Source organism: Anolis carolinensis, chromosome 4 (assembly GCF_035594765.1).
Source record: "Anolis carolinensis isolate JA03-04 chromosome 4, rAnoCar3.1.pri, whole genome shotgun sequence".
In the NCBI taxonomy this organism is placed as follows: domain Eukaryota; kingdom Metazoa; phylum Chordata; class Lepidosauria; order Squamata; family Dactyloidae; genus Anolis; species Anolis carolinensis.
In genome coordinates, this window is record NC_085844.1 from 175,898,232 (window position 1) to 175,926,223 (window position 27,992).

Here is a 27,992-nt window from a genome sequence, read left to right on the forward strand (position 1 = left end):
CATGCCTCGTGTAGATGAATCAGTAACTATAAAAAACCCCCAAAGTCCTGTTCTTGGAAGCCCCTGGCAAATGATTGGCGCGTTTCGAAAAACGTCACCCTTCTTCTAGGCTGCCATTGGCCGGGCGGCAAGGTCTGCCGGGATCGTATCCGGGGGCGTCTCCGGCCCCATTCCGCCTTCTGCCCGGGAGAAGGATGCTTCATTCAACGCGGGAACAGCTAAACGTATGTATGGCCTGATGGATGTGCTAAGACACGTGTATAGCATAGTCACGTCTGAATGGTGGGGAAATACGGGTGAGACACGTGCTCATAAGAGCCACAGAGGACACCTACCTTGTAGAATACATGCGATCTGGCACCACTTTTAACTGTCATGGCTTAATGCTATGGAAATTTGGGAGTTGTAGATTGGGGAGGCACCAGCACTCTTTAAAAGCCCTTGTGGAACTACAGCTCCCATAATTCCATAACAATGAGCCAAGGCACTTAAAGTTTCAGACTGCATTCATTGACAAGAAACAATCAGAGCCAGTTAACACCTCCCAACAAAGGATTCCCCCAGGCAGAAAGCAGCCAGGCTTTGAAGCTGCCAGATAATTCAATGCTAATCAAGCTGGCCAATTGCTACATTCACACTTGCCTCCAACAGACAAGAGTTCTTTCTCCCACCCTGGACCTTCCACAGATACATAAACCTCATTTGCCTTCAGACCTCACAACCTCTGAGGATGCCTGCCATAGGTGTGGGCGAAACGTCAGGAGGGAATGCTTCTGGAACTCTAAAACTCTAAAATCAGGATAGTAAATAAAGAACAACACTCTGAAAATGGGAGAATTCCAGACAGGAAACAATCAGGGCCAGCTAACACCTCCCAACAAAGGATTCCCTCAGGCAGGAAGCAGCCAGGCTTTGAACATGCAAGTCAATCAAGGTGATCAACTGCAACATTCACATCTGTCCTAGGCAGACAAAAGTTATTTCTCCCAGCATGGACTTTCCACAGGTATATAAACCCTACTTGCCTAGTTTCCAACAGACCTCACAACCTCTGAGGATGCCTGCCATAGATATGAGCAAAATGTCAGGAGAGAATGCTTCTGGAACATGGCCATACAGCCCAGAAAACTCACAGCAACCCAGTAATTAAGTACTGCAATACATGCCACAGGAAATAATTCCTGCATTTTTAATGAGTGCTTATGTGCTGGAAATTATTTCACTGACCATCTGTAAAATAAATATCAGCATAATTCGTTGAAAAATTAGTTGTCAAGCATATTTGTAAATGCGATTTAGTACAATGGTTGGGGATAGCTTACTTTTTGGGAGTAACTGAAGAGTGCATCTACGTTGCAGAATTAATACAGTTTGACAATAGTTTAACTGCTATGAAATCATGAGAGCTGTAGTTTTACTAGCTCCTTAGCCTTCTCTGACAGTTCTGGTGCCTCACCAAACTACAATTCCCATGATTCCATAGCATTGAGCCATGGCAGTTAAAGTGGTCTCAAACTATTAATTTTAGAATGTAAATCAAGCATGGGTAAACTTCGGCCCTCCAGGTGTTCTGGACTTCAACTCCCACAATTCCTAACAGCCGGCTGTTAGTAAGTGTGGGAGTTGAAGTCCAGAACACCTGGAGGGCCGAAGTTTGCCCGTACCTGATGTAGATTGTATCTAAAGGCAAGGATTTTTTAAACTTTCTGTTTTCTTTCCTAGATCTTGGGATGGAGAGCCGCTGCAACTATAGCTTGGTCTCTGCTTCTGCTTCCTCTTTGTGTTGCAGTTTTCATCACCATCAGCAGTGTTGACCTTGTCCACCCTATACAATGGATCACAAGTATGTACCATATCCTGTATGAGATGTACAAATGCTTCTCAGCATTTATGTTGCATGTTAATCAAAGTGCACATTGTCTTGGTAATTCTTAACAATAGCCCAAGAAAGGGATGGGAGAGAAAGAATGGCTTGACTTAACGACTATTCAGTGACCATCTACATATACCTTGCTAGACCAGACTTCTTGAGTCTGATGTAGTCCAGATGTGTCCCAGCAAGAATAAACCATGACCAAGTTTGTTCAGATAATGGGAGTTGTGGTCCAACACTCAGAGAAGTCTGTGCTAAATCATTTATTTATTTATTTATTTATTTATTTTTCAAACTTATATGCCGCCACTCCCCTAGGGCTCGGAGCGGCTTACAAGAACCGGCTAAAATCAACAATTTAAAAAACATCTTAAAAACATCTTAAAAAACATCTTAAAAAACATCCTAAAGGCACCTTTTAAAACATCAACAACAGAACTCAAAAGCCTGTCGAAACAGGTGTGTCTTACATGGCCTACGGAAGGCCAACAAGTCCCGCAAGGCACGAACTTCCGGTGGCAAGGTGTTCCAGAGAGATGGCGCCACTACTGAAAAGGCTCTGCGTCTAGTTGCAGTTAGATGCAAAGTCTTAAAACTGGGGACTTCCAACAGGTCTTGGTCCTCGGAACGGAGGGATCTCTGGGGTTTGTAGGGAGTGAGGCGGTCCCTCAGGTACATCGGCCCTAGACCATGTAAGGCCTTGAAGGTAAGCACCATCACTTTGAAAGTGATCCGGTGCTCAATTGGTAACCAGTGCAGCTGCCGTAAGATTGGTGTTATGTGGCATCTTATCGGGACTCCCGCAAGGAGCCGGGCAACTGCATTTTGCACCAATTTGAGCTTCCGGATCACCGACACAGGAAAGCCAATGTAAAGGGCGTTACAGTAATCCAGTCTCAAGATAACTGTGGCCTGGATCACCGTAGCCAGGTTGTCCCTAGACAGATAGGGGGCTAGCCGTCTAGCCTGCCGAAGATGAAAGAAGGCAGTTTTGGTAACGGCGGAGACCTGGGCCTCCATCGACAATGAAGGGTCCAAGAGGACTCCCAGACTCTTTACCAGTAAAGATGGGCATAGCACTTCGCCATCCAGGGTTGGCAACTGGATATCCCCACTGCCTGGTTGGCCCATCCATAGGATCTCCGTCTTTGCTGGATTCACCCTCAACCTACTGGAACGCAACCATGGTGAGATTGATAAGTATGAGCTGGTTCTTGCCTTGTGTGCTCTCCTCTTTCCCTCCTAATAGCACCATTATGTAATATTATGTAATATCATTTTTTTTATTGTTACCATGTTTCGTTTCCCTATAAATAAAACCCCTCCAAGAGCCCAAGTCTTTAGCAACCCTGCTGAAGTCTTGCAAACTCTTATTGTGTTTCCCTATGAGTCAAGTTGGATGTATCTGCATGATAAAATTGATGCAGTTTGATGCCACTTCAACTGCCATAGCTCCATGCTATAGAAGCCTGGGGTTTGTGGTTTGGTGTTCGACAGCACTCTTTGGCAGAAAAGGCTATAGACCTTGCAAAACTACATCTCCCATGACTTTGTTGCATTAGCCACGGCAGTCAAAGTGGTGTCACACTGCATTAATTCTGCAGTGTAAATGCATCTGTTGTTTCATGGTATCTCCAAAGCATGACAGAGAGTGGTCAGGCTTCATTTGCTCTTGGAGCCATTTATTTGCCTTTCTGTCAATCCACATTTTCTCTAGAATTTTCCTACAGCACCGCATTTCAAATGAGTTGATTCTCTTCTTACAATTTTCTATTTTAGATGCATTCAATGACTTATATACCTCCTATGTGATCTTTTGCATACTACTGATGTCTGTGGTGATAGTGGTAATAAATATCTTCATTGTTGAATTTCATGCAGGTGAGTTGAACTGAATGTACTGTTAGCTTTCTATGAGACTATTGCTTTATGCTGAATTGTGTTTCAACTTTGCTTTAAGTCTGCTATATTTCACTGCATAACAAGAAACTTGGCCTTTATGATATTTTTAAACTTTATTTTTTCATAAATCTTAAATAACCCTGAAAGCTACTGCTAAATCTATATTTATCTGATTTCACGTTGTCCTCTATCTGTTCTTTTTAAGATGCTCAGTGTCAAGAGTCAGACGCCAATTAGCGAACAAAAATAGAGTTTATTCAGCAGATAAGCCAAAAAGTAATGTTAACACAGAAAAAACCTTGAAACACTTCACTATCAGTGCTTCAAGAGCAGTTCAAACAAAAATGTAATTCAGCAACACAAGCAGGTAAAAACAAAGCTAAACAAACTTAGTGCAAACTGCACTTTCTGAGTCCAAGCCCTGCTAGCCGGCTCTGTAGTTTTCAAAGGAACAATTCCCAAAAGAAAACACCAAATTGGTCAGGAAACAAACAAACAAACTAAGAATGCAGTAGACTGCTTCCACAATGTGTATAAAGCCGAAGGCTCCAAAAGAATGGTGAAAAGACGTCGTCCGGGATTCCAAGGTCAGGTCAGGAGATAACAGCGGTGTCCAAAGAGCAAGCCAGGAGTCAAAAGCCAATAGTAGTCATCAATCACAGGGCGAAGGCAGTAGCAAGGTCAAATTCCGATCCAAGGTCTGAAGAGGGTGCAGTCATCCAAAACAGGTCCACGATAAGACACAGCGAGAGCCAAGCTAGGTGATAACAGCAGATTCAAATCATAGTCCAAGTCCAGTCTTCATGGAAACACAGAGATCCCAATGGCGCCTCAGCAACACCTTGCCACACGCAAAGTGAAGTGGCCAAACATTCCCATTTTATTCCCCTTCCTCCTGGGTGACCAAACACTCACACCCAAACACCAGGTGTCCCAAATCTACTCAGAGTCTGAGCTCCACACAGCTAGAGCTCGTGGATCTGGAGTACCTAGCAATTCGTCGGAGTCCCAATCATCCTGCCCACACTTAGCCCCATGAACACTTAAAGAACCATCCTCCCTTCTCCAAGCATCCCAATTGGGATCAGCTCCTGCAGAAACCCCAGGTTCAGAAGTATCCATAGACCCCAAATCCCCAGACATTGTGGCTGTGCCCATTCAGTGCCCGCTTCCCCAGCCACCACCTGTTCCTCAGCATCCATCTCCCCATCTGAATCTTCCTCAGAAGATCCCCCATATAGCTCTCTAAGTCGCTTCCTGCGCAACTCCTCCAGTGAACCCTCATCACGAGGGTTTTTTCTTCCTCTTCGAATTCCATCCCCATCAACCTTAATCCCCGAAGGCGCAGTCACAACACTCAGGATGCTTGAAAAAACTATCATACCTTCTTTAGGAAAGGCTTCTATCATATTTTGAACTCCTGAAAACTTAAATCAGAGTGAGATGGTTGGAAAGTGATGTTTCAAATCACTTTCCAACCATCAAATGTGACCAAAATAAGAAGTGTTTTGCCTTGCTTTGGGTCAGGGGGTGCCTAATGCTGTTTTTCCTATGTTGCAGTTGTGCCTTCCATTCCTTGCTCTCGATTGGCATTGATCAGTAAGATTATCCACCCACAGCAGGTGATCCATTCAGTTGCCCATGCTGTCATGGGGATGCTGGTGGCTTGGTGTGCTGCCATTATGACGAAAGGGAAGTTCCTGCTTCTATCTGTACCCTGCACAAATACAGAAAGGTGGGTTCTGGGGGGTTATAGAGCTACTTTTACAAACATCACTTCTTGTGAAAATAAATATCAAAATACTCTCAAATGATAGTGTTTTTACATCCTCATTTCCCCCAAGTGTGACTTGTTTCAAATATAGGCAAGTAACGATCTGGCAACCCAGATTTTTGTCTTGAGGAAGTACTGTATATACTTGTGTATAAGTCGAGGGCAGGGAGGCAGTGGCTATCATCACCATTTTCCCAGGCATTCAAAAAAGGCCAGAAGCAGTGCTATAATGAAGAGAATAATGGGGTCAATATTTTTTTTAGGTCTCTGTAGATGAACTAAATCCTTATCTTTCTTTTTAAATTTAAGGAACAGTACTTACACTGATCCATGGATAAGTCAACCCAGAGTTTTTGGTTTTATTTTTTAACTAAAATTTCTAGATTTAAACATGAGTATATGCAGTAAATTGTTTTTATACTTGTCATTGTTTGGTTATGATAAGTCTTTGATTTGAGATACAATTGGACCTTGGCATCCGCTGGGGTTAGGTGCCAGGAATCCATGGGTGTTAAACTCCCATTATATACATTATTAGACATCTGTTACGTACAACAAAAAGGTTTGCTTTTGGGATTTTTGTTCTGAATATTTTCATCCCTAGGTGGTTTCATCCATGGCTACAGAACCAGTGGATATGATAATTGTGCTATTTTTGCTGAATCAGATAGAGATGGAGGAAGTTTATTTATTTATTTACTGTATTTATATACCGCTTTTCTCACCCCTAATGGCAAAATTCAATGCCAAACATACATGTAAACCAAATCATATCTAATCAATAAACGTATAACTATGCATTAAAACAATGAAACCATTAAAACATAAGATATAGACAATATTTAGACAATCAACATAGAATTAAAATAACTAATATAAATATTAAAATCACATGATCCAAAACCATAAACCGGGACTGTCCTCATTGTCAATTGCACATATTCCCTATTTATTTCTTGCCCTGCATTACTTTATTGCCCAAAAGCTTGTTCCCATAACCATGTCTTTTTTTTTCCCTGAAGGCCAAGAGGGAAGGCTCTGATCTAATCTCACTGGGGAGAGGGTTCCAGAGCCAAGGAGCCACCACTGTCTCTTGTCCCCACCAACTGCACTTGTGAAGGAGGTGGGATCGAGAGCAGGGCCTCCCCAGAAGATCTTAACCTCCGTGATGTTCATAGAGGGAGATACGTTTGGACAGATAAGCTGGGCCGGAACCGTTTAGTTGCTTCCTGTTGCCTCAGTTTTCCCATACTCTTGGATAGCTAAAATGTTAGTTTGTTTAACAGAAAAAGAATAGGATAATTGTAAAAAAATAATAGACTGCTTTACCATTAAAACATGCAAACAACTTTTTTAGCATTGGTTCCATTTTTTTAAACTCAAAATTTTAAGGATAAGACTGAGTATAAAGTTGTAGCATATATATACTTGTGGAATTAAATTAATGAAAGTAACTATTTTTGCTTTAGTGCCCCTGATGCTGACCTGCATGTGTGCCTGAATGAATACCACCTCTTTCTCTTGCTCCTTGGTGCTTTTATGGGTTACAGCTACAGCCTCCGATATCTTGTCAACAATATGAACTACCTTCCCTTCCCAATCATACAGGTAGGTGCAGAAAGGTCAGCGGGAATATGACGATGTGGAGTGGAGGGAAGAACCTTAATATCAAGTTGAGTTCAGGAAGGATTCTTTCAGAAGAAATGCCTCAAATGTAATAAGTTTGGTCTGCAGAATGGCCTTTGAGACACTGGGTGATGCTTTCACAAATTCTCCCTGGCATCATAAGAACTTTTTAAAATGTTTTTGGATCACTGGCATCATTTGCCAGTTTTAATTTGATATTAGATGCTGCTACATTTCCCCACTACTGGTTTGATCTTTTTATTATGTTCTTTCTCTTGTACATGGTTAGTATTATATGTTTTTAATGATTTCTTACAATGGCTACATAATGTCTGTTACTGGTCAGTTTAAAAATACTGCTGTATAATAAATAATACATAAATATATAAATAAAATTCTGAGAATCATGTGTAGATAAAAGCTTGTAGAAATAACAATCTTCTCAGGATCCAACTCAGCAATTCTTGGATTTATTTGTTGCCTTTTATAGTTACTATAATACTTAGAAAAGCAGAAATAAACCAAGGTTACCTTATTAGTTAACTTTGTTGGGAGATCCAGAGCAGTTGACATCCCTGAAACAATTTCTAATTTAAAATGAGGCTGCCCTTCCAAATCAAAAGTGCTACATGGATATGTTCTTTAAACTATTCCCTCTTCAAACATTTGTACCATATTTTTCAGCAATACAAGTATCTGCGCTTCAGACGATCCCTTCCCCTCCTGGCAAAGCATAGTTGTGTGGAATCACTTTATATGGTTAGGAACTTCTGTGCTGCCTACTACTTCTTTGGTAAGATTTCACTTGTTCACTTTTCTGTAAACAATCCTAAGGATGAGATCTCTTCCAAGGTAAAATACATGTTGCTTTCCAGAAACTTTTGTATGACTAATATATGAAGAAAGTGTTCTGGAGTACAGAAATTACAAAACGATTCTTCCTTTAGACATCCTGCCATGTGAGATAAGTAATGTTTAGTAGTATTGAGCTCAAAGAAAGAACTGATGAGCACATATGAAAAGTCAAAGCAAATCAGGAGACAAAGCTGCATATGCTGACAGATAGTTTCTTTATTTGTTTTATTTGTATTAAGCATGAAAAATGTGTCCAGTAGGTTATTAGGATGTCTTGTATATCTCTTTTCTTTCATTCTCCCTGCTGTGTTATCCAAGTAGAGCACATTGTTGCAGATGTAATGTGGGTTGAACAATAGTTAGTGTTTTAGCAGGATGTCCTTATATTGGATTGATTCAGACGTAGTCATGCTTACAGTGGACTTGTTGAAATTGATGGACGCATTAGTCATGGCTAACTCAAATCCCAGGGATTTTAGTGGACTTACTCTAAACATGACTATATCTGGATCCAACGTAGTAACTGGAACAGGGACTGTAGCATGGAAGGGCTTTTAGCTTGAGGTAACAGCCAGGGTAAGACTATGTGTCATTAGGCTGGGTATCCATGAAATGTGATGACGTTGACTTATCTTTGTTATATAAATAGTTATGTTAAGCTAGAATAAAATTAATTTTGTCTCAGATTTCCCCCCAAAAAAGGTTATTAAATGTATTGTTCATAATATATTTTTACAAGGAAAATTATTCTTTAAAGATCAAAAAGTATTATATGCCTGTCTTTACACAGCTTGATTTTTCTGCTTGTGGTACTTTAGGTTATATTCCAAGGACGTGGATAATTACCACAATGAACCTTCAAACTGATAGGTTTGTATCTGAAAGCATTACAGTTATTTTTCTTTCTTAATTAATGGTGTGTGAGTAAAAGAGGTATTTCTAGTCATTTTACAGGTTGCAAAAGAATATAGATGTGGTGATTGGCTTTCGGGTATGTTGGGCTTAGGCAATGGAAATTCTTAGATATTAACACCAATTCTAATTTTAATGGAGCTTCAAGTCAAATAAGAAGCTGATTAAAATGCTATTTATAAACCTTCTATACCAGTCTGAGCTTTTATTGCATGTTTCTAGACTCTTTTTAAAGTACCATCATAGACTGCATCTACACTGTAAAATTCATGCAGCTTGACGCCACTTTAACGGCCATAGCTCAGTGCTCTTTAATCCTGGAATTTGAAGTTTAGTTATGCACCAGTACTCATTGATTCCATACTATTAAAGTGTGTGTCAAACTGCATTAATTCTACAGTGTAGATGCACCTTGTTTTAATATAGCTATTGTTTCTAGCTTCATACCAGAAAAAAGAAATTTGTACTAAGGTATGTGTTGCAGAAAACCTTTTCCCTCAGTTGCATTTCTTTCTTTGTTTGTTTGTTTTAGTAAACTCCCTCTTCTTGACACAGTAGCTGGCCTCCTGGATTTGTCTCTTTTGTACCACAGCTGGCTCTGTGGCCTGTTTCTTCTGATGACGTGGTACCTTGCCTGGATGCTTTTCAGAATCTTTGCCACCGAGGTTGGTGCCAAACATCATATGCTGGCCTTCCCCCACCCAACATCCTTTGGATGTATTCGATTAAGGCTCCTTAAACTATTTCCACTCGTGACCCCTTAATTTTTTTACGTGACCCAAAGTATGTATGTGTAGGAAACAGGTATATAAATCAAACATTGACTGATGATAAATCAGAATTTGCAAGACTTGCTAAATAGGCTGATTTTCCTTTTTGAAGCATTTTCTGCAAAGTCCACCGTAAACACCACATATTGGTGCTAACAGGTTTGTGTAAATGGGTGGCATTCAGAAACCTTTTACAGTTGCCAAATATTTTGCGACACCAACATTGAACTAAAGCACATGTGTCAAACTCAAGGCTCACGGGCCAAATCTGGCCCTCCGTGTCATTTTGTGTGAACCTCCAGATACTGGGCTACAACTCCTGTATTACTCATCATTAGACATCATGACTAGAGCTGATGGGAGTTGTGATACAGTAACATTTGGACAGCTGCAGTTTGTTCTGTTTAGTCAGGAGAGTGAGGTTTGGATTTACATACAAGGCTTGTGGATACGGTGTCTGATGTTGAAATGTCCTTTGACCTTTCCCTAATTTCAGAGCCACAAATGCTGTTGGGTTACAATTCCCATTGTCCCCTGTCTGAATGGCAGATAGTAAAAAGTGACAGGGGTTGTTATTCAATAACATCTGGGGACACAAATTGGGTAAAAACTAAAGAGCACCAACTACTATGTAAAAACATTACAGTTGGTCCTTTGTATCTGTGGATTCTCCATCCATGGATTCAGCAACCTTTTGAAGGCAACCCTAAGGCTGACGTGGCCCTCAGTGAAAATGAGTTTGATACCCCAAACTAAAGAGACCCCATTTGAGGTCAGGATTCAGTTTAAAACTACTAATACATTTATCCTTTGGAGGGTGCCAGCTTGGGGGAAAGTGTGTCCAGTGCTGTGTGGTTGCAGGGTCTCTGCTGCCATTGTAGCCTTTGTCATTAGAAGAACATGGAAACTGTCTTCTCTTATTAAAATGCAGCAGAAAATGTTGCGCTAAGGTTCATCTGTTTCCCATTGAAGAGTTTATCCTTCCTTTCTGTCGGGGTTGGCTGGCTGGTTGCCTATCATCTTGGTTGCAAATGGTGGTTGATGTGATTATACTTTAATGTTAATGAATGAAGGTGGTCCCTTATGCTTGCTGCAGCTCCAGTGTGTGTGTATGTTTCTTTTTTAGGCCCATCATTTTCCTGTCCAGGCAACTTTTGTTGAAGAAGCAGACCAGTGTTTACCTAAAATCCTAAACAGCAACCCTCCCTCTCTTTTAAAGGTATGAATGCAGCATGATGCCTAGAATATCAGTCTGTATGTTTTTTGCATAGTCTTTGTAATAGAAGTTATGCAAGAATGTTTATAAAAGTTTGAATGTCACACTATAGTTAATACCGTTCATATGGGAGGCTCACAACCTAGGATTTGGCTGGTGTTTCACACCAGTATGGAAACTTGATCTTTCTTCACCTGTGTAGCTTCTCCACATTTTCCCTTCTCATTTCCACTCTTCCTGCCCTCCTCCCTTTTTCTCAAGTTACTTTGAATGGTTTTCCCTTCATTTCCTAGATCTGATGTTTTTACTCCATCCTTACTTAGAGTGATAAAATCTTCATACTTTATCTCTATGCTACATCTATAGCAGCTCATTCATATGTTATGGGCAATCCTTCATCACAATGTTTTGGTGGATTCCAACATCTATATATATAAAAGAGTGATGGCATCACGGCAATTCACAAAACAACAAAAGTACAGGCCCCCCAACCTCAAAATTTGACAACACAACCCATCATCCACGCCTCAAGGTTGATACAACAAAAAGAAAAGAAAAATAAAGTCCTAATTAGAGGGAGAGCAATAATTTTTTTTATCCAATTGCTGCCAGTTTAGAGGGCTAATCTCTGCCCACTTGGTTGCCTAGCAACCAAGGGACAGCCAGGTTTCAGTTAGGGGACAGGCCGATTTAGGCCTCACTTAGACTTCTTCCACAGATTATCTAATTTGCACTGGATTATATGGCAGTGTAGACTCAAGGCCCTTCAACACAGCTATATAACCCATTTATAATCTTATATTATCTGCTTTGCACTGGATTATCTTGACTCCGCACTACCATATAATCCACTTCAGTGTGCATTTTATACAGCTGTGAAGAAGGGGCCTCAGATAATCCAGTTCTGAGCAGATAATATAAGATTAGAAATATACAGTAGAGTCTCACTTATCCAACATAAACAGGCCGGCAGGATAAGTGAATATGTTGGATAATAAGAAGGGATTCAGGAAAAGCCAATTAAACATCAAATTAGGTAATCGTTATACAAATTAAGCACCAAAACATATTATACAACAAATTTGACAGAAAAAGTAGTTCCATACGCAGTAATGCTATGTAGTATTTACAGTAGAGTCTCACTTATCCAACACTCGCTTATCCAACGTTCTGGATTATCCAACGCATTTTTGTAGTCAATGCTTTCAATATATCGTGATATTTTGGTGCTAAATTCATAAATACAGTAATTACTATATAGCATTACTGTGTACTGAACTACTTTTTCTGACAAATTTGTTGTCTAACATGATGTTTTGGTGCTTAATTTGTAAAATCATAACTTAATTTGATGTTTAATAGGCTTATCCTTAATTCCTCATTATCCAACATATTCGCTTATCCAACGTTCTGCCGGCCCGTTTATGTTGGATAAGTGAGACTCTACTGTACTGTATTTACAAATTTACCACTAAAATATCACAATGAATTTAAAACACTGACTACAAAAACATTGATTATGAAAAGGCAGACTGCGTTGGATAATCCAGAACATTGTATAAGCGAATGTTGGATAAGTGAGATTCTTCTTTAATATGAAATAATTACTGGGATAGAATAATGCAGAACAATATAATCTCTAAAACCAGGACCGTAAATAAACAGGGGAATTCCACACAGGAAACAATCAGGGCCAGCTAACACCTCCCAACAAAGTATTCCCATCATCAAAATCTGGCAAATCCTGTTTTCTCAGGGCCACAGACAGTAGAAGCACATAAAATATCGCAAACAACATCACTCTGAAAACAAGGGTATTCCAGACAGGAAACAATCAGGGCCAGCTAACACCTCCCAACAAAAAATTCACTCAGGGAGGAAACAGCCAGGCTTTAAAGCTGCAAGGCCATTACATCCTAATTATTTTTCCTAATTGCAGCATTCATACTTGCCTCCAATAAACAAAAAAAAAACAATCAGAAATATTGTATATTCACAACCTTTAGGAAATAATATCCCCTGATGGCGCAGCGTGTTAAAGCGCTGAGCTGCTGAATTTCTGGACTAAAAGGCCACAGGTTTGAATTGGGGGAGCGGAGAGAGCCCCCACTTAACAGCTTCTGCCAAACAGAAGCTCCAGCTTCTGCCAAACTAGAAGTTCGAAAACATGCAAATGTGAGTGCATCAATAGGTACTGCTCTGGCGGGATGGTAACGCCGCTCCATGTAGTCATCCCACATGACCTTGGAGGAGTCTACGGACAACGCCGGCTCTTCGGCTTAGAAATGGAGATGAGCACCAACCTCCAGAGTAAGACACGACTGGACTTAATGTCTGGGGAAAACCTTTACCCTTGACCTTAACTACTACCAATTCCTCAATACTTTATTCCACATACCACCATGCTTCGCCACAGCAACGCGTGGCCGGGCACAGCTAGTAAATTTATATAAATCTAATTATCTAAATTTGTTTAGATTTGGTTGAGTAATTAAAATAGCTATATCTTTGAGAGTATCGGTTGTGGTGCCTAATGACAATTCTAGTGATAGAGTTGTGAATTGTTTCCCACATAGTTGGAGGGACTTCTTTCTATATTTTTAATGTACCTGGTTAAAAAATGAAAGAATTATAATTGTTTCCTTAAATGGGCAAATGCAGAGGCAATATGGTTTGCATTCTTTTCTGCCCATCGGTACTATGTTTTACATGAGAACATAATGAAATGGCATAAATTATTTTAATAATGGTGTTAAATATTATGTCTAGCTACATCTAGTAGCAAAACTCTGGAAATCAGAATAGAAATGTGGTCAACTCGATCTAATTTAATACTTGCCAATGTTTTCCTCTGCAGTTCTTGGCTTTACAGGACCTGATGTTTCTCTCCCAGTATTCCTCTGTGCGCCGTCAAGAGGTCTTCAGTCTTAGCCAACCAGGTATTTAGAACATAACCAGAACTTTATTAAATGGGAATGCAGGGAACACCAAATGAGAACCTGATTACAACTGATGACTGGGTGACCTGGAGATCTCTCATTTATGGAGTTGCCATAAGTCAAAGTGATTTGCTGGCAGCTAACCACAACATCAAGCTTTTGATTCTATTGCTGCTGCTTTTCTAGCCCAGTGGTTTGGCTGCAGTCACAGATTTACTAAAGAGAGATGTTATTTTTGATTGATCTGAGTACTTTGCACACTGTTCACACAGACATCATAGTCCTGCAAAATTGAAAGTCATAAAAAACTTTTTTTAAAAGTGGATATGCTGATTATATAGGAATTTGGCTTTGTAAATCCAAAAATGATCTCAATTTTTTCCATCATATACTGCTTTTCCACAAAATTCTTTGATGTTTTTACATTGCAGTATGTGATAGAATGAAATTAGTACTGAAATTTGTGAAAGATCTGTGCATGATACATTTTTATACTGTTTTTCAAATTTAGCACCATTGATTGTAAGACACAGAGAAAAAAATACATTACGATAGCTACAATAAGAAGAAAATGAGACAATATAAGAAGGAACACGGATACAACTACTAGGTTTAAATTTAGATTTGTTAGAATCTTCAGTCTTATGTAATGCATGTTAATGGAATAGAGATGGAGATTTAGTTGTAACAAAGATAATTTTGTGTAAGAACCTCCCACGCCCCAACGGTTCTTACCTTTTTGTTCTTTGCGACATATTAGACATTTGTAAAGGTGTAATTAGGGGCCCCTGGTGTTAAAGTGTGTTACAGCAGTGAGCTGCTGAACTTGCGGACCAAAAGGTGCCAGGTTCAAATCCCGGGAGCGGAATGAGCGCCCGCTATTAGCCCCAGCTCCTGCCAACCTAGCAGTTCGAAAACATGCAAATGTAAGTAGATCAATAGGTACCGCCCCAGCGGTAAGGTAACGGCGCTCCATGCAGTCATGCCGGCCACATGACCTTGGAGGTGTCTATGGACAATGCCAGCTCTTTGGCTTAGAAATGGAGATGAGAACTGCACAGACGTTACTTCAATTGGGATGGTTTAATGTAATTACGAAGACTCAATCCCGACGCTGCCACCAATTGTGATGGTGCTAAAGCCAATTGGGAAGACTCAAGCCAATTGTAATGGTGTCAAAGCAAATTGTAAATGCTGTTTCCACTGCTGAGGGGATTTTTGAATCTTTTAATCCCTCTAGATTATATATATATCACCTTTATATGAGGGGAAGGATTACAGGGGTTGATCTTTATTTCAGGATCCCAGCCTCTGTAGTTAGGGATTTCTGTGTTGTTCCCTTTCTGAGGTAACTGTGACTATTACTCTTCCCCAATTAGGTGATATATTAAGGTAACTGCTACCAACGTGAGGCTTTTGAATTATCACCGATGAAATTTGGCTCCACAGACGCAGATGAGATGTAATGAGTCAGTTGTTAGCAAAGAACAACAAGTTTATTGCATGCAAAGCTTATGGTTGCAGGTTGATTGATTTACTTATGGAACTTTAGATAAACAAGTGGTTTAATAACTCTTATAACCACCACACCAGTAGTCTCTGGTGTAATTCCGCTCTCACTCTCCTACTGATGATATAAATTGTAGTGAATTCTAACCTCAGCTGAGCTCCTTAGTGAACAATGTCCCGACTACAATAAAAGCCTTTAATTTGATCTACTACCGATCAAATTCCTGATCACTAGTCCTTCCCAACTAGAGATCTTGACTAGGCTCCCTTTAGTCTGCCTTGACTAAAGATTTTGGCCAGGCCTGTCTCCTCAGCCCTTCTTGACTGAAAAGCCTCCAGCCACGCTCTCCCTGGCTTCTTTTTTAACTCCCACTTTTTCCTTTTCTTGGCTCCGCCCACTTCTCCCTCTGGTGAGCTAGCCAGCTCCGTCTCCTTGGTAACAGCACTACTGTGGATTGAAACAAGATGGCTTCTGTTTCAGCTACTGTGTCAACTAAACACAAATACATACTCTAACAAATAAAATTAAACAAAATAACTATGACTTCTCCACAAGCACCAACTCCCAGAGTCGGTCACTACTGGACTTATCATCAGGGGAAAACCTTTACCTTTAACCTAAAGGTGCAATTAACCAATAACAACTCTACTATCCCCATATTATTATTTTCTCTCTCTCTTTCCCTCATCTCCCAATTCCCTTAGCATTTTTTAAAAATTTTATTTGAAAATACTTAATAAAAATTATTTGCCAAAAATGTGACAATATTGAAGAAAAATCATTCTTTGCACATGATCAGCTTGGTTGTGAGAAGATAATATGTGCATTTTCCCTCTACCTTGTTGCAGCATAATACTATACAAAGAAAACAACTACAGTACTGTATTTCTTCAATTCTAAGACTCTCTTTTCCTATAAATATCTCTAAAAATGGAGTGTATCTTCGAATCACAGATGTGTCTTGTGTATTTATTGATGGTGGTGATGGTACTAAAATTAGGGTGCATCTTACAATCAATGGTATCGTACAACTGAAGACATACGGTACTACATGTAGGTGTTTTAGAAGCCTATTCTCTGCTTTCCAGTAGCTTGTTTCAGTTGCCAACCTTTGCTTGGTACATACTATAACATTCTCCTTGTCTCTTGCAGGTGGACATCCTCACAACTGGGCTTCCATTTCCAGGGACTGCTTGAGCCTCCTAAATGATCTCACACAGAAACTAATAATTCACCAGGAAGCTGCAGCTGCCAATGGGAGGCTGAAACAGCCACCTGTGGGAGACCCAAGACAACCTCCCACTTCTCCAGGTATTGGACAGGTTCATTACAATACAAGCTTTACGGATTTTGACAACTGGGTCTGTCCACGGAGGGGAAAGCATGTTTAAGATGGATGAAGCAGCATGGTTTACAGGCAGTCCCCGAGTTAAAAACATCCAGTATTGGATTTAGGACAAATAAGGCTCTGTGCTAGTTAAATCATGAGGCCTCTGAAGGAGGTTGGCCTGGTAGACCTAGACTGCCTGCTTTGTGGAACACTCCCATAGACTATCAACTCTGTCATTATGTCTGGAATCACACCAGAACAGAACACCTTCAAATTTAGAATTGCACCACATAAGCAAAATCCATTGTAAAAAAAATGGCAGGAAGATGCTCACCTCTAAGCACAGTGACAATTGTATATACATAAGCACAATAGTCAATACAGCACTGCAAACATTCAACTTGCATCCGACTCTTCGTTACAAACAGGAATGAGACAACAAAGTTAGAGGAAATCTATGCCTAGGCGGGGAAATTAGTTCCTGTAAGATTTATCATAGGAAAGAAAGTGTCTCCACTGAAGCTTTCTCACCAATCTTTGTTTCCTCAACAAGCCAGAATTTTCAAAATCCAATTATCACAGGGATAGAAAGTAGGGTGAAATTTTCTGAACAGGGGCAAGGACAGCAAAACAAATGTTATAGGGGTTTGACCCTACCCTATGCTATCCAAAATTAAAAATAAAATGAAATTGATGAGTTATGCTTAAAAATATATCTGTTCCTACTTACATACAAATTCAACTTAAGAACAAACATAGAAACTGTATTGTTTATAACTCCAGGGACTGCCTGTATTGAAACATTACCAAAGACAAAAGATGACAAAATATGTATTTGGAGGTTGGTCTATAATAAAAACTAAGTTCCTGATGAATGTTTGTTAGAACCCCTTATAAAGAAATGGTGCCTTTCTGTGGTTTTCCAGTAGTGGACGCTCGGTAAATATTTAGAAGATTTGGACTGGGAAATTCTGGGTATGTTTCCATAGTCTTTTTCCACTCTATACTTAGGGAAACATATCTGCCCCTTGTACTTGACTGGTGTTTTCCTTGTACATGATCTATGGCTAGCATTATTGCAATATCTCTAAGGGATAGGCTTCCTAGGCCCCTTCTGCACAACTCTATCAAATCCACATTATCTTCTTTGAACTGGATTATATGGCAATGTAGGCTAAGGTAATCCAGTTCAAATAAGATAAAATGGATTTTCTGCTTTTGATAATCTTGATTATCTGGCAGTGTAGAAGGGGCTTTAGATGTGTATCCTCATGCGTACGAACAATATCAACATCCAGTGTTCAGAATCAAATAAGCCACATTCATTGGGAGATCCCTTAAACATATATGGTGTGGGAAGGGAACTTTTCCACATTCACAGAGCTCTGTGCAATCGTGATATCTGGTAAAGCTGTTCACGTAAAACTCTAACCAAATCCACCTAAATGCAGTTACTTTTTTGCATCAGCCCTTCCTGGTAAACACACAAAGGTCACCGTTTTGTAGGAGTTCACAGCATGCATTTCAACTCCCACATATTTTGAATTTTGTATAAAGGATGATGATGATGATTAACAACTTTATTTATACCCCACGTTTCTCCTCGTGGGTCTTAAGGTGGCTAATAATCACACAATCTAATGACATGTAAGTAAAACTTTATTTCTATCCTGCCCTATCTCCCCAAGAGGACTCAGGGTGGCTTACAACATAAAAGGCAAACATTCAGTGCCATAAAAATACAATAAATTAATCAAATTCAAATAGACAATACATTCAACAATCATACAAATCACATGAGAAGCAATAATAACGTTAAAACAATATCAATAAAGCAAGGGTATTTTTTTTAAAAAAATTAAAACAAAGCAAATACAAACATTAAAATTTACATTAAAAGCTCACCATCCCCCAAAATCTACCCACCAACTTTTCACTCCACCTTTATCTCTCTATCTGTTTGGTTTTAGACCAATCCGTAAAATTTGTCTATGACAGCACTTGGTTTTTAATCTCAGCTAAATTGCAATAAAATTCCATGTGCATCTAGTCATCTAAACTATTCCACTATCTGTTTTGTGATGTTTATAATTGTGTAGAGATACTGTTCATTTAGGTGTATGAAATACTCTAAAGATACTAGGTTTTATTAGCACTACTGTAAGAGTATACCAAGTCTGATAATAGTTGAAATTGCATGTTTAGGAAGTCCATGACTATGTGGCTTTGAAAAAATCATTCTAATCTTACTCCTACAATCTTTTTCCTTGCTAGGAGCAGCAGCCCAAGAGAACTTGTTCCAGAGCCCAAGGTCCAACTTAATCCCTCGAGCCCATATGCCTTCTCTTGTTAAATCATCTTTGTTGCCTTTAAAAACATCACCTGTGTCTGATCTGGGAAGCAATGTAGGGTCACCTTTTAGTCCCTTTCCTCACAAGTCTGGACTAATAGATTTAAGCTCTCCTTGGCATGGATCAATCCAAAGCCCTCACATTATGAGAAGAGGACCAAAATTATGGACATCCAGTTCAGGTAGTAGAAGTTCTTTTGCTTCAACACTGTTATCTCTGTTTGCTACATGTATATTCTCATAAGCTTAAGGCAGTGTGCAACAATAACCATGTGAAGGGGGTTTTGCTCAGAAGGGGTTCATGGCTCAAAAGGGATTTGAACCAGAATTGCCAGTGTCTAAGTCTAACATACTCTCTTCTGGTGCTCTCATCTCTGGTATTTTTGTGGATTAGCAGGACATTTATGTAGGTTTTTTTAATGAACTGGATTTTTTTCTTGTAGATATACCGTGGACCAGCTCTCCTTATGAAACCCGCCCAATGATTCCTGTTGCAAAAAGTGCTAATGAAGTGGTGCCACCAAGTCATTTCTATATATGGTTGCAGAACAAGAAAGAGCAGGTATTAACCAAGTGATTCATTGCTCAACAATTTGTTGTTTTCTCATCTTGGAATACCTTTTAAAACATGATGGAGTTTACTTTAATTCCAATTAAATTGTTTTTGAACTGATATGACAATTAGTGTAGCCAAAAGATTTAGTTTCTTTTCGTAAGAACTTTTAATGAAATATATACTGTTCTGATGTGTCAGATACATTCTTTGCTTCTTCATAGATCTCTTATTTTTGTTTTTCCAGCTCAAAAGTTTCTTGGCAAAACGAGTATTGATTATGTATTTTTTCAGCAAGGTAAGGATGAATGTATGATTATATGGTTAACATTATCTGGAAGAAAATTATTTTTATTGTCGTTCTGTTAAATAGAATCATAAAGTTTCAAGGTGTAAGTGATGCAAGTGATTAAAGTTGGAAGAGACCACAAGGGTCATCCAATCTAACTCCCTGCCATGCAGTAAAAGCACAATCAAAACACCCCTGACAGATGGCCATCCAGCCTCTGTTTAAAAGCCTCCAAGGAATGAACTTTCACCACACTCTGAGGAGGAAGCATATTCCACTACCAAACAGCTCTTACCATCAGGCAGTTCTTCCCAATGTTTAGATAGAATCTCTTTTCCTTTCATTTGAATCTAGGTTTCTTCTCCTGGTTTCCAGAACAGCAAAAAACAAGCTTGTTTCCTTATGATATTCTTTCAGATATTTAAAAATGGCTATCATGTCTCGTCTTGTCCCTTTTTTCTCCCAGCTCTATTGCATATATTCATTATAACTGTTCATCTAGAACATATTGAAGGGTTAGAATCATAGAATCATAGAATCATAGAATAGTAGAGTTGGAAGAGACCTCAAGGGCCATCTAGTCCAACCCCCCGCTAAGAAGCAGGAAATCGCATTCAAAGCACCCCCGACAGATGGCCATCCAGCCTCTGCTTAAAAGCCTCCAAAGAAGGAGCCTCCACCACAGCCCGGGGGAGAGAGTTCCACTGCCGAACAGCCCTCACAGTGAGGAAGTTCTTCCTGATGTTCAGGTGGAATCTCCTTTCCTGTAGTTTGAAGCCATTGTTCCGTGTCCTAGTCTGCAGGGCAGCAGAAAATAAGCTTGCTCCCTCCTCCCTATGACTTCCCCTCACATATTTGTACATGGCTATCATGTCTCCTCTCAGCCTTCTCTTCTGCAGGCTAAACATGCCCAGCTCTTTAAGCCTCTCCTCATAGGGCTTGTTCTCCAGACCCTTAATCATTTTAGTTGCCCTCCTCTGGACGCTTTCCAGCTTGTCAGCATCTCCCTTCATCTGCGGTGCCCAAAACTGGACACAGTATTCCAGGTGTGGTCTGACCAAGGCAGAATAGAGGGGGAGCATGACTTCCCTGGATCTAGACGTTATTCCCCTATTGATGCAGGCCAAAATCCCATTGGCTTTTTTAGCTGCCGCATCACATTGTAGGCTCATGTTTAACTTGTTGTCCACGAGGACTCCAAGATCTTTTTCGCACACACTGCTGTCAAGCCAGGCGTCCCCCATTCTGTATCTTTGATTTCCATTTTTTCTGCCGAAGTGAAGTATCTTGCATTTGTCCCTGTTGAACTTCATTTTGTTAGTTTCGGCCCATCTCTCTAGTCTGTCAAGATCGTTTTGAATTCTGCTCCTGTCTTCTGGAGTGTTAGCTATCCCTCCGAGTTTGGTGTCATCTGCAAACTTGATGATCGTGCCTTCTAACCCTTCGTCTAAGTCGTTAATAAAGATGTTGAACAGAACCGGGCCCAGGACGGAGCCCTGCGGCACTCCACTTGTCACTTCTTTCCATGATGAAGACGACGCATTGGTGAGCACCCTTTGGGTTCGTTCGCTTAGCCAATTACAGATCCACCTAACCGTAGTTTTGTCTAGCCCACATTTTACTAGTTTGTTTGCCAGAAGGTCGTGGGGGACTTTGTCGAAGGCCTTACTGAAATCTAGATATGCTACATCCACGGCATTCCCTGTATCGACCCAACTCGTAACTCTATCGAAAAAAGAGATCAGATTAGTCTGGCATGACTTGTTTTTGGTAAATCCGTGTTGACTATTAGCAATGACCGCATTTGTTTCTAAGTGTTTGCAGACCACTTCCTTAATGATCTTTTCCAGAATCTTGCCTGGTATTGATGTGAGGCTGACCGGACGGTAATTGTTTGGGTCGTTCTTTTTTCCCTTCTTGAAGATAGGGACCACATTCGCCCTCCTCCAATCTGCTGGGACTTCTCCTGTTCTCCAAGAACTCTCGAAGATGATTGCCAGTGGTTCTGAAATAACTTCCGCTAGTTCCTTCAATACTCTTGGATGTAGCTGATCTGGCCCTGGGGACTTGAATTCGTTTAGAGTGGCCAGGTGTTCCTGGACAACTTGTTTCCCTATTTGGGGTTGGATTTCCCCCAATCCTTCGTCCATTCCATGTTGCTGAGGTTGAAGATGGCTTTCTTTTTGTGAGAAGACCGAGGCAAAGAAGGCATTAAGCAGTTCTGCCTTTTCCCTATCCCCTGTCACCATCACCCCATCTACTCCTTGCAGTGGCCCTATCGCCTCCTTTTTCTTCCTTTTTCTACCAACATAAGCAAAAAAACCTTTTTTGTTGTTTTTTATGTCCCTGGCAAGCCTGAGCTCATTTTGCGCTTTAGCCTTGCGAACCTTTTCCCTACAGGAGTTGGCTATACGTTTGAATTCTTCTTTGGTGATTTCTCCCCTTTTCCACTTCTTGTGCATGTCACTTTTGAGCTTTAGCTCAGTTAGAAGTTCTTTGGACATCCATTCTGGCTTCTTTGCACTTGTCTTATTTTTCTTCTTTGTTGGCACTGTTTGCATTTGCGCCTTGAGTATTTCACTTTTGAAAAACTCCCATCCATCCTTAACTCCCTTGTTTTTTAATATCGGCGTCCATGGAATGCCGCTCAGTAATTCCTTCATTTTTTGGAAGTCAGCTCTCTTAAAGTCCAGAATGCGTGTTTGACTTGTCTTAGTTTTGGCATTCCTTTGTATTGCAAACTGCAGGAGCACATGGTCACTTGCCCCTAAGGATCCAACCACTTCAACTGTATTGATCAGGTCTTCCACATTTGTTAAGATTAGATCAAGAGTTGCTGATCCCCTTGTTGCCTCTTCTACCTTCTGGACCATAAAATTATCTGCAAGGCAAGTGAGGAATTTGTTGGACTTTGTACTCTTGGCTGAGTTTGTTTTCCAGCAGATATCGGGATAATTGAAATCGCCCATGACTACTATATCTCTTCTTTGTGCCTGTTTGGTCAGCTGTTGACAGAAGGCTTCATCAAGTCCTTCATCCTGACTCGGAGGTCTGTAGTAGACACCCACGACAAGATCTTTTTGAGTCCCGGTTCCCTTGATTCTTATCCAGATGCTTTCAAGCTGGTTTCCCGGATTACAGTCTTGCATTTCTTCTGCAACGTAACTGTTTTTGACATATAAAGCTACTCCCCCTCCTCTCCCCTTTGTTCTATTTCTGTGAAAGAGGTTATAGCCCTCAATGGTTAAATTCCAGTGATGGGAGTCATCCCACCAGGTTTCAGTGATGCCTATGACATCGTATGTGTGGTGCTGTGCTAGGAGTTGGAGTTCGTCTTGCTTATTTCCCATGCTCTGAGCATTAGTGTAAAGACATGTAAGCCCCTGTGACCTCCCCTCGAACTGTTTATTTGGGATTATTGTGCTCTCTGTACTTGGTCCTTGCTGTGTTTGTGCAGCCCTCCGTTTAGCCTTACGGCGGTTCCCTGTGGTCGTGGGTAATATAGTGTTCGCCAGGCTGTTGTTCCCCTCCCCCAGTGGATTTAGTTTAAAGTGCGCCTGATGAGGTTTGTGAGTCTGTGTGCAAAAAGATGTTTTCCTACTTGTGTGAGATGCACCCCATCGCTTGCCAGTAGTCCATCCTCTTGGAAGAGTAGACCATGGTCAAGGAAGCCAAAATGCTCCTCTTGACACCATTTTCTGAGCCAGTTATTGACCTGTACTATTTTTCCGGCCCTTGTAGAGCCATGTCCTACAACGGGGAGGAGGGATGAAAAGATCACATGTACATTATACAGTTTTAGCTTTGTTCCCAGAGCTCGAAAATCATTTGTGATCTTTTGAAAAGTATGCCTAGCGGTGTCATTGGTACCTACATGAATCAACATAAGGTGGGGAGGGTGATGGGGCTTTAGGAGCCTGCTGAGCCTCTGAGTGATATGGTGTATTTTTGCCCCCGGGAGGCAGCATGTTTCTCGAGCCATCCCATCCGGTCTGGAAATGATGGCTTCCGTTCCTCTAAGGAGGGAGTCACCTACTACCAAGACCTGTTTCCTTTGAGGATTGACAGGGTCCCTTTTGTGCAAGACAGTGTGTATGTCCCCTGAAGAGTGTTCCTGTTGAAATGAATCATGTAGGTGTAAAGTGTTGTCCTCCTCCTCAACATCCCCAGTGCATTCATCAATGACAATCCATTGAGATACATCCGAGAGCCCATTACTCTCCCAAGGATGTTCCTGTTGCTCCTGGTCTATGATTGGGGATGGAGCATTTGCATGATTACATAAGTGTGACTGTGGTGATGCACTGTCCCTGTCAGGGCTATCCCCTGCGCATTGATCCAGGATGGTCCACTGAGTGGTATCTAAGAAACTGTGGTCCTCCACAAGATGTGTTTCCTGATTGTATGTTAATGATGTAAGAATTTCAAATCTGTTGTGTAAATGCAGCTGAGCAGAGGAGTTCTGTGGAGGCTGCCTGGTCCTGCGTCTCCTTATGTGGCTTCAAGTCATTTCTGACTGAGGGCAATCCTAAGGGGAACTTTTATCACAGGGTGTTCTTGGCAAGATTTGTTCAGAAGACAGGATTGTCATTACCTTCCTTTCAGACAGGGCAACTCACCCAAAGTCACCCAGTGTATTTTAATGGCTGAGCAGGGATTCGAATAAATTGAACATTTCACTTCAAATATATTGCTTTCCATCGTTGTTCTGTCTAGTTTGACTAAGGTGATAAAACATTAAGCATTGAAATTATTATCAGAATCAATTTTCACACAGAGTTCTTTATGACTAAATGCTTTACAGTTAGCATCATTAAGGTAGTGCTTGAAACATCTTGTTGATCTGGTTGACTAACTTGCAGAACAATTTACTCTCTTTTAGCACCCAGAGGCCTCAATCCAGGCTCTCTTTTGTGATACCCAAATGCACATTTGGGCTTTGGAAGGTAAGCATTGTGTTCATATCTGAAATATCCTGCAAATGAATGATTTCTGGTGGCCTGTTTGTGTTTAGGACTTTGAGTTCTGTGGTGACTGGCAATACATTTCATTTGAAGTCCAAAACACCTGAAGGGTCGAAATTTTCCCATACCTGATCTAGAACTTTCATCCTTCATTTCTATTCTCAAACCCTGATATCTTACAGGTGACAATATCTAATTTCTAGGTGATTCCAATGGGCAGAAGCTAAGAGCACTGGTTACTTTTTTGTCTAAATTCAGAATTCTTGACAGAGATATAGTATAATGCTTGTCTAAATGGCAACACATCAGAACTAAAATGTATTTGTTTCTTTGAAGGTTTATCGCATCTTGTAGCAGCCTCATTCACGGAAGATAGATATGGAGTTGTCCAAACAACACTGCCAGCTATTCTGAATACATTACTAACTCTTCAGGAGGTACAGAATCTTACTTTCTTCTGTGGGAAAGTAATAGGAACTCTTACTAAACTTGACAATGACTTCTCTGGAACTAACCAGTGAAAGAAAATCTGTGTTACAAACTTCAGCCTCTTGAGATCTACAACTAGTAACAGCATATTTCAGGGCAGATTTATTCAGCAAATGGCATCAACATTTATTTTAACATCTTGCAACCAAAATCACATTGAGACTAGGAGTGCATCTACACTGTAGAATTAATGCAGTTTGTCACCACTTTAACTGCCATGGCGTAATGCTATGGAATCATGATTCCATAGCATTGAGCCATGGCAGTTAAAGTGGTGACAAACTGCATTAATGCACCCTAAGCCTCTGATCTCATATGGTTTCATAAGTGAATTATAGATAGTCATTATTAGTACTTGAGTGGTAGATCACCAGAAAATATCAGGAATCTTCAGGTAGGACTAGGAAATAATCCCGTCTGATGGACCAGAGTATTGTATTAGGCAGCTTTGTTTTCTGTTGACTATAAAATACTAGTTTTCTCTTTCTTCAGAATTTCCTCCATTCAATCCCCAACTCTGCCTTGGAGAAGAACAGAGAAGCTCTTGCACTGAAATAAATAAATCAGTCTCAGATAATCTTGAGAATATTATCCAAGGCACAAAGTTTAGTCCTGTTTGCCAGATGGATTCTCACAGTGTCTCACCAGGCCAATATTTGGGTTGGAAGTTTAACTGCAACCATCAGTTATTATAACCTTGATCTTTCCAGATCTGATTAATATCACAAAGCTTGATCTCTTAAAGTCTGTTTCAGCTGTATTGTGTGACCGGTTCTGATTCATACAGATGAAATGTAAACCTCTGAGCTGCTAGCATGTCCTCTTACTGATTCATTTTGCATCCTAGGTAGTAGACAAGCACTTCAAACTTCCTCATGTTTCCAGCAAACCCCCCAGGACTTCAGGGAATCTGGCAGACACTTCCTACAAAACCTTCGGTTTGCTTTAAGAGCCTCACTGAAAACTGCCATATATCGAATAACCACCACATTTGGAGAACACTTAAAGTAAGTTTTTGAGGAACAAAGGCACCATAATGTTCACTTGGGTCTATATGGTTACAAACAATCTATACCAGATTTCATGCATTAGTTGCAGGAATTATTACTATGTATATATAGTCCACCATTTCCCTAAAAAAGGTTCACATCAACTTGCAATTAAAATTAATGCAATACAATAAAAATATGCAAAATAACGACATTAAAATAGATTTAATCTGAAAGTCTTCTCACCAGTGAATGTAAAGTTCCTAAAAAACTCCATGCTGTATTTTTTGAGGCTCTATAAAGAAGTGTAAAAAAATTCATTATCCAGAATTTTATGTACCATTTTGCATCATTATGAACAGCTGTGAGTCTAATTGCACATTTAAGGATGGTTTCAAGAGCTACATGGTGAGAATTCAAAGGCTAGTCACGCAATAGTCTTTTGTCGTAAATGTTGAGCTCGTGGTATTATTAGTATTTTGTCATAAATGTTGAGCTCACGGTGTTATTATTAGTCTTTTGTCTTGTTATAAATGTTGAGCTCATGGTATTATTAGTATTTTGTCATAAATGTTGAGCTCACAGTATTATTATCATCATTATTAGTCTTTTGTCGTAAATGTTGAGCTTATGGTATTAGTATTTTGTCATAAATTTTGAGCTCATTATTATTATTATTATTATTATTATATTATTAGTCTTTTGTCTTGTCAAAATGTTGAGTTCACCATGATATTACTAGTACCTGCCCTTTGTCATAAATGTTGAGATTATTATTAGTCTTTCCTTGTCATACATTTTGAGCTCACGGTTATTATTTTTAACTTTATTTCTATCCTGCCGTTCTCCTCATAGGGATTCAAGTCAGCTAACAATAACATGACACGACCCACTAAAATTTAAAAACAAGGCCAATAGCAAATAACAATTCAATATTTCTGTCATGACTACAGAGTTAAAATATAGTTAAATACAATAGAAGTACAATTAAAATTTCATTTAAAAGCAAAACATCTAGCCCGACCTCCCACACACAACATCTCAGCACTAGAAAGCTTCTAAGGGTGTCTCCTCAAACATGGCTTCACATTCAACCTGGGAAGATCAGGGTGCAAGGAGTTTGAGGCAGGGTAGCATGCACATCCCTGCACAGGTTGTGCTCTTGGATATCCTTTTGAAGAGCTAAATAGGGCCAAAGTCATGATAGGGTTGGATCAAACAGATGTTATTTGGCTGGTCCAGTTCGTGCAATGCTTTTCAGCCAGGTTGTGTGGACTTTTACATGTTTCAGAAAACAACTCCTTTTTCTAACTTGAATATCATGTTTTTGGAATGGGTTCTGCAGTTTTTTAATGTTGTTTTCTTTTCTCTAGTGCTGTGCAAGTATCTCCAGAACATAAGAAAAGACTCCAGCAGTTCCTTGAGTTCAAGGAATAGAAAGTCAAATTGCCTGGTCTGTTAGAGATGGATAGACCAGCAGCTGTGCATCAAAATATAAGTGACACTAATATGATTTTTCCTACTGGCTTTTTGAAAATGTTCAGTGCAAGTCATACAGTGACTATGCTGTCAGCTGAGCTACCTGAAAAACATGATTTCTTTGGTTTGACATTTTGTATAATAAACTGTTTTTTTAAAAAGATAAATGTTC

At 40.0% G+C, this 27,992-nt stretch overlaps 1 protein-coding gene across 1 annotated transcript; it reads left to right on the forward strand.

Annotated features, from left to right (window-relative positions):
- The first annotated feature begins 17 nt into the window (after positions 1-17).
- Positions 18-27,987, forward strand: ndc1 (NDC1 transmembrane nucleoporin). Its single transcript, XM_008109594.3, is given in 19 exon segments — positions 18-224; positions 1,723-1,843; positions 3,653-3,754; positions 5,336-5,510; positions 7,019-7,157; positions 7,860-7,968; positions 8,849-8,900; positions 9,475-9,607; positions 10,839-10,931; positions 13,786-13,867; positions 16,530-16,688; positions 18,982-19,239; positions 19,501-19,619; positions 19,858-19,908; positions 24,782-24,845; positions 25,200-25,300; positions 26,200-26,284; positions 26,287-26,359; positions 27,715-27,987. Coding segments are annotated over 19 exon segments (2,010 nt in total). The 5' UTR covers positions 18-194; the 3' UTR covers positions 27,779-27,987.
- Positions 27,988-27,992: the final 5 nt, after the last annotated feature.